Source organism: Temnothorax nylanderi, unplaced genomic scaffold (genome assembly GCF_030848795.1).
Source record: "Temnothorax nylanderi isolate EJ_2023f unplaced genomic scaffold, tnyl_v1.0 TNYL_tig0441_pilon, whole genome shotgun sequence".
NCBI lineage: Eukaryota > Metazoa > Arthropoda > Insecta > Hymenoptera > Formicidae > Temnothorax > Temnothorax nylanderi.
Window position 1 is genome coordinate 68,400 of NW_027249503.1, and position 8,267 is coordinate 76,666.

General features: G+C 34.2%; 1 protein-coding gene across 1 annotated transcript; it reads right to left on the reverse strand.

The window, feature by feature from the left end:
* Window positions 1-1,420: 1,420 nt before the first annotated feature.
* On the reverse strand, window positions 1,421-3,810 carry LOC139782811 (uncharacterized). Its single transcript, XM_071721891.1, has 5 exons — window positions 3,696-3,810; window positions 3,446-3,613; window positions 1,909-2,123; window positions 1,658-1,820; window positions 1,421-1,559 (listed from the first exon to the last, which is right to left on the reverse strand). Exons 1-5 carry the CDS (start codon window positions 3,808-3,810, stop codon window positions 1,462-1,464), a joined length of 759 nt encoding a protein of 252 aa, XP_071577992.1. The 3' UTR covers window positions 1,421-1,461.
* Between the last annotated feature and the right edge of the window lie 4,457 nt (window positions 3,811-8,267).

Below are 8,267 nucleotides of genomic sequence, written 5' to 3' on the forward strand. Positions count from 1 at the left end.
AAATCCACGCAAGAACCGCATCAGAAAAACCGATTTCTTTCAGCTTGATGAGCAATCGTAGATGTGGGACAGTATCGAATGCCTTACTAAAATCAAATAGAATCATTAATGTAATCAGTCTGTTGTCAATTCCGCTCCTAATATCACCACAGACACGCAGAAGTGCAGATTGAGTGTTATGACCCACACGATACGCAGACTGTCTAGGATTCAAGAGGTTATATTTATTTAGGTAATCTGTGATTTGTGAGGCTACAATTCTTTCGAGGATTTTAGACATTTCCGGCAAATTAGCAATGGGTCTCGTAGCGGACGGAGACAGTGGAGTACGATTTTTCGAGAGAGGACGGATCAGCGCGCGTTTCTACATTGAAGGAAAGAAGGAAGACTCTAGTGAGCGATTAAGCAGCGGTAAGAGCCATTGAGAAATAACGGGCCAAGCAATACGAAGAATATGAAGCGGAATGCCATCAAAGCCAGACGCACAAGAGTGAAGCGGTCCACTGGTTATGATCTTGTACACCAAGTCAGGCGAAATAGTAGAAAAGACAAATTCTGGGCGATGAGAAGGTCGAGAAACTGAAGACATGGCAGAAGTGAAGTCTGCATACAAACAGGGAGGTTCAGAATTAGAGACTGAGGCATAATATGAGTTTAGCTGATTTGATGTAAAAAAGCGGAGAGGAGAAACTAAATTTGACTTAAGTAGTCCAAGACGAGCCAACTCCCTCCACATTTTAGCAGGATCGGTGATATTCTTAACGGGTAATATCACCTTGTGTTCACTATCTTTTTCTGAATTTATTATAAAAAAATAAAAAGATTTATTAATATTCGGGTTTTTACATGTAAAAGTACAAGTCTTAAGGTACATAAAAAATTTTTTTTAGATTTTTAAAAACAAAATGGCAGCTCTCGCAAAACAATTCTTTTTTCCCTTACCGTACTGCTACAGGTCGCAATTTTGCACCTAGAACAACAAACCAAAAATTTTCTGAAAATATGGCCCAAAATCTAGTGAACATCGTAGAATTTTTCCGAAAAATTTATTTAAAAAAAAATAGCGTCGATTTGAATTTTTTCTTTTTTCTTTTGGAAAAAATCGCTTGAAAATCGGCCATAGAATCAGCAAATTTTAATTTATCGAAAAAATCCTACGTACTTCACTAGATTTTGGGCCATATTTTCAGAAAATTTTTGGTTTGTTGTTCTACCCCACCAGCTCACGCACGCCGGTACAACGTTTAAATAACGTTCGAACTTGACCCGTTCGGAAACAGTTCGGAAGTGCCACCACAAAAACGTTCGTCTGACGTTTGCATGGAACGTTTGTTTTTAACGTTCAGAGAACGTGCTAAGAAACGTTCAGAGAACGTGCGAATAAACGCTCACGAAACATTAGAAAGAAAAAAAGCTAGTATTTCAAAGAAAAGCTATTTATTTCACAAAATTTATTTTACACTATTTTTTTCTAAAACATCTTTCTTTCAACCATTCCTTTATCCCATCTTCTGCCTTTCCTGTGTCTAGTTTGTCTCCTCTCAATTTTTTAACTGCCGCTAAAATAACACAAAATTTATGAAGTGTCAAAATTCCAACAAAAAGTGTCAGGAAAGAAAGTGATGTAAAAGAACATAAATTTCACAATTTCACTTACTGATCACTATTTCTTTTAAATGCCAGCTCCCAAATGGCTGCTTTCCTTTTCCGCCTTTCCAGTTAAAGAATGTTCCTGTGTGATTTGTCATAAGAAGAGCCATAACTTTCTTTGAGCAATCCTTCTCACACTTCCCAGAGCTTGCAAACATTAATTTTTTTACCTAAGATTGAAGAAAATAATGAAAAAAGCTTCAAGTTACAAAATATACAATTTTAAGTTAGATATATAATTTATATCTTTCAATTTACAATATAATCCTTTATGGAAGGGTTTCCATTTGTGAGATCTTCAGCAGTTTCAGCATCCTCGAATGTTGGGAAGGGGAGGCTTGGGAGGCCCTTTGGATGGTGGAGCACTTCTGTTCTATTCAATAAAAGTTGGCGTATTTCTTCAACAGTCCTTTGGAGCGTTATGTATGACTTTTTAAGTCTACTGAGTTTCTCGTACTGCAGTTTCATGACCTCTGCAAAGTGACAAAATAAATTTAAACAAGTAGAAACCTGCACATTGCTTCCTTATAGTTTTTAAGTGTGCAAGTAGAAACTTGCACATTGCTTCCTCATAGTTCTTAAGTGTGCAAGTAGAAGTAATTATTAGTATTTTTTTTTGGCTTCCTCATAGAGGAAGCTTTGTGAACGAAGGTTTCTACTTGCACATTTAAATAGTATAAGGAAGCAATGTGTAGGTTTCTACTTGCACACTTAAAAACTATAAGGAAGCAATGTGCAGGTTTCTACTTGCACACCTAAAAATAATTTGCATACTTAAAAATTGAGACAAACCAATGTGCAAGTTTCTACTTGCACACCTAAAAACTATATGAAAGCAATGTGTAAGTTTCTACTTGTACACTTGAAAATTATGAAGAAGCAATGTGCAAGTTTCTACTTGCACACCATGATGAAGCAATGTGCAAGTTTCTACTTGCACACTATGAGGAAGCAATGTGCAAGTTTCTACTTGCACACTATGAGGAAGCAATGTGCAAGTTTCTACTTGCACACTTAAGAACTATGAGGAAGCAATGTGCAAGTTTCTACTTGCACACTTTTTTATTATCCTAAAACATCATTTTTTGATGTCTTATTTATTGAGACTTGAGATGTTCTAACTGTTCTCCTTAATCAGTAACCCCTTTATTATTAACAATTTATATAAAAATTTCAGTAAACTTGGTTGTTTCTTTTTTTAACAAAAATCGGTAATCCCTTTATTATTAACAATTTTTAATAATTATATTATATTTTTCAGTCTTTTCTACCCCTATTTCATATATAATTTTTTAAAATTTGGTTGATTAGTTCTTGAGTTATAGAAATTTCAGTAAACTTGGTTGTTTTTTTTAACAAAAATTGGTAACCCCTTTATTATTAACAATTTTTAATAATTCTATTATATTCTTCAGTCTTTTCTACCCCTATTTCATATATATCTAGTTAAGATTTGGTTGATTAGTTCTGGAGTTATAGAAATTTCGGTAAATTTGGCACAGACATACACACACACATACATACATACCGACATTTTTTTTTAGGCGATATTTCGACGTTTTACAACAATATGAACATATTGGCAGAAAAAACTAAAAAACCAATCTTTTCTTTGGTTTCTTCTACCCCTATTTCATATATAATTTTTTTAAATTTGGTTGACTAGATCCAACTTTATACGCAATCAAAGGTTCATATACGAATTTACGAAAACAAAGCTTCCTCCATGAGGAAGCAAAATGGTGTTTAATACTTGAAAGAATTGCATATTTGGAAAGAAGAAAATGTTATTTACGAATAGCTGAAAATTTATCAATCTGGTTGGCAGAGTTGCTAACAGCCGTTTTGTTAGTGGTTTCATTTATTGCCTCGATCTCGTGCCCACTTAAATTTGAATCAGTCATTGGCGATTGGCTGATTCGCATCTCATCAACACTATCAGAACTTTTGCGGCTAATTGAATCTGCAATTAAAAATAAATCGATGAGTTTACAGAACATTCGTTTATAAAATGCCAAATAGTTATTAACAAAACAGTATCTCACCATCATTTGAATGTGGTTCATAAGAATTATCTGAATCATCTTTAGCGTCATCCTCACAGAAAGTGTCAGAGGCAGGGTCATGTCCTCGTAGGGAGCTTGTTGCTTGAGGGTCCATCTCCTCAAAATCAGTGTGAATGTCATCTCCTGGAAACAAGCCATATTATCAAAAGAAATGTATCCAAAACTATCACGACATTTTGTGGTTTCTGCATTGTTGCTAACGGCTGGTTCATTCAACTGCGAAAATGCAATCATTAACTTACCATCTTTTTCATTTGTTAAAAGGGCATTTGAAATAGAATTTGAGGGGCTTTTACCACTTTCCTGTAAAATAATTAATAAAAAATAATTGATAATAACATAAAAGAAAAAACAACATTGTCAGACACTCTTATTTTTATCAATACCTTTTTTCATTCTCTCTTTATTTTCTTTTTTATTTTTATGTTTACTAACATTGGAATGTTTTTTTGCAAACTTTTGAACCTTTCCTACAGCTCCTGCAATGAATTAAATTCATTTTACGTTGTATAACTCATATTGGTGACAATAAAAGTACCCAGTGAAAACAACCTAGTCAAAATGATATTAAAGTGACATCAAATTGATGAGGAGGATAATGTCAAAATGAGTGATCAAAATGATGGCAATGTGACTGCATAACGTCTCATAAATAATACCGAATTTTACTTGTATTCCGGAGGGTCGATTGTATTACAAAATTTAGTAAAAATTTCAAAAGTAAAAATTACAAAAAATTAGGTTTTGACGTCATATTGTCATCATTTTGACTATTTTCACTAGGTACTATTGCAAAAAATAATCATAATTCCCATTACCTTTATCACTTCTGTCCTTGCTCTGGCTGAATTGTTTTTTTTTAGTGTTAATATTGGACTTGGAAACATTGACAGACGTTTTGCTGCCCCGATTTAATTGCTTCTTGCTATTACTGGAGTCCGGTTGGCTAACATTAAGTGATAGCCTGTTAGGTAAAGCTAGATAAAAAAAAGAAGAAAAATAATTACTTAAATTCTCAAATAATATCTATATTTGAGAGTTTCAAGACAAACTAAGGATACATTTTTGGACATACCAGTCATTGTCTTTAATGCGCCACGAGGAGAAGGTGTTAATGAGACTGTAGAGCTCATCTGGGACTTAGTAATGTCACTTGTGCTTGGAGCAAAATCCAAGCCCTTATCTTTGGTCTGGGCATTATTGGTGCTTTGTGATTCAGTTGAAGGTAGATTATAGCCTTTACTAACTGTGGCAGCCAGACAGGGTGTTGAACCATCATTGGTTTTCCTGGAATCCTCTACCAGAACAAAAATAATAATAGTAATTCTTTTAGTGCAGTCTCGAAGTAAAATTAATTGTAAGTCAAACAGCAATGGAAAATTTTTCATTATGTTTCAAAAAACAAAGAAAAGATTTATAATTTAAAATCTTTCAAAGTTTTCCTTAGGATAGAAATCTTAAATTATAAATAAAAAAGGTAAAGATATTTACCTGTTTCTCCAGGCGAGAAATTAAATGTTGGCAAAGCAAGACTAATGCCCTTCTGTGAAGCAGGTTGAGACTTCCCCACTTTTGTCGGATTTTCATCACCTTCATCTTCGGACCATGACAAATCTGTTAAGGGTTTTCTCTTGCGAAAACCTCGATTTGCCTTGTCTCTATCTGCATCAGATTCTAGGTCAGTTTTCTCAACAGCCCGTTCCAGCTTTCTCCTTGCTTCCTCATATGTCACTAGAAATAAGAATAAAATTAAGGTGTCGGTATAGTGATCAAAATTAAGAAAGTAAATGATCAAAGCATGAGACAGGACTTACAAAAATGAGCGAGAAAAGTACATTATCTTGTCATTTTTAATTTTAACACAAGTAAAAAAGAACAATGAGAGAATTTATCTTACCAAACCAAGCACGAATAGTAGCCGGATAGGTGTTGAATTTTGCAGTGGGCTCCATGCATTTCTTGGCCGCAATGCCTTGTTTTTTAGGTGCTAAATAAGTAGGATAAAGGCAATTTTCTCCGTCTTCACTCATCCAATTGTGCGCTATTACGCACACATCCAAATGTTTATCGTCACCAAGAGTAACCTCAAGGTCCGCAATTGCATACTTCTTTTCTAGAAAAATATAAACATTAAGAGGGAATCATCACCTCAAGGAGGAGCACACATCAACTCACTATAGTAACCCCAACAGTATCAAATATTTTTCTCAACATTTGCATGCCAGTTTTATAAATAAGAAACAGCAAGCAAACTTCATTATTAACATTATTAATAAAAATATTAAGTGTGTGCATGACTTAATTAAAAATAAAATAGCACCATACACCAAAAAGAGCAGAAAAAATTATACAAAACGAAATCAACTAAAATATTAATCGATGCAGTGGTAATCTAATATTATTATCTCGTTGAAAAATAATTTTAATATGAGATACCTTGATCTCCGTACCAATGACAATAATTTCAAGCATTTCAATCACCTTCAAAATGTAAAACTGAGATAGAAGTTAAAACCATATAACCACAGATAGCACAGGTAAAGTAATAAAAAAAAAAAGATTTTAATTAGTGCAAGTAGTACAGTTACTCCTGGTCTGCAAAGCCAATGATTTTGTCTGTTACAACAAACAAGGTTAATCATATGACAAGGTATCATTCTTCTGCGTGCCGATTTTCATAAAATGAAGCATTCTAATGGGAAGATACGATTGCTCAGCAAATCATTGGATTTTTTAGGCAGCGCATACAAGGTACAAAATCAGTTAAGAGAATTGTTATTAAGACCAAATATTCTGAAAAAAGATACAACTAAAAAATTTGAATGTTATTTCTAATCATGTCCATCACTATTTGAATAATATTTTTTCTTAGCTCATTCTATTTTCTGTAGAAATCTATCAGTTTGAACCGAGCCAAAATAGCAATACTTGTTTCATAGATAGAGAAATAGAGAGACACATAAACTGATAGAAAGAAAAATAGATATATAACATAATCTGTGAGTTTGTTTAAAATAAATGCAGTAAAGGGATAGCAATATTGTCATTCTTGTAAGGCAGAACAACATACTTGGTTGTTACTGCATCAACTGGGATGACAACATTTCTTTGAGTTCACTTCATATCACCCAGATTATAAATTCCGAAGTAACTAGACTTACATGGATAGTCAAAAAAGTTTCTGTTTGTATCACAAATATTGGCAACTATCACAACATCACCGCTTTCCAACTTCTGGATAGAGCACACAGAGGCAACACCTCCTTTGTACTGGAAATAGCTATCTCGCCTGTGAACTGAACTTAAAGTAAACAGAGATGATGTCAATGTCTTATAATTATTGGTGCCATGCACAGCATTCTTAGGTGTCAAATAAGACTGGAAATCAGCTGCCCTCTCAGGAAAATCATTTAAAAAATCTCTCTCAGCTAGTCTACGCAATAGTTGTTGGGTTGGCTTGGTTGGAGATCTTAGCATCTGTTTGAATATTCCCAAATAGCTTTCAAACGGAAACGCACTTATATTTGAGATTTCTCCATACCTTTTTACATCTTCATGGAGATGCAACAACCCATGAACATTGTAAACACAAAATTTTTCTTCAAATACCCCTTTATTAGAGGATAAGATGACAAATTGAGTTATAAGATCTTTAGCAAATGAAAAAAAAAATTCATCATCGATAAATTTCTGTACAGAAAATATCGTAATTGCTATTTGGAGCATTAGAAATAATTTGTAGAGGGTTTCAGCCACAATATCTTTCAGTACTACACACCCCTCCATAGAGCAGGAAAAACCTCAACTGGGTTCCCTTCCATTTTCCCAATTGCTCCAGTCCAACTGGTTTGCGAGCAAATTCCCGTGGAATGTGTTTACGCAACTCTACCAATCTCCGAGAGAGCTCAAGAATGCTTTCACCTCTCAATCGCATTCCTGATTTCGTGCCCTTTAAAATAAATTGCAAGTACCTTTTTACTACACCTTCAAGAACTAAATGAAATGGATCAAGAACAAACTGAGAAACCATTTTTAAATTTAATCTTAATAAAGGTGAAATCCCAACATGATGGTCTGGATCGGATTGATGAATAAAGTCCTCGTCTGATCTCAGCCCAATTATTTTGGTAGCATAGCACATTCTGTTAAAAATGTAATCCCCTGATTGCCTACACCTTTCACAAGCGTTATAAGATGCATGCCCCACAATACGTTTCAAATATTGCCTAGCAGGTGCATCACATATGAAACATCTAATATAAATCCCATATTTATTCTCATCAACAGTCAAGCCATCATTTAATAACTGCAAATACTCTATTATAAATGCATGCAGATAGTCCTCAAGAGGGTTTGGTTTGCCAGTGCCAACAAAAAACCCTACCACAAATGGCCTGTTATCCTTTAAGTCCAAAGAACGACATAATATTGGCCAGACATCCGTAATTGTACTCTTTGTCATATTTATTCCATCGATATTTGTGTCTATTCCTATATGCATACTGCCAATTTTTACGCCACTTTTCTTTATACGTTTCTGTAACCCATCTA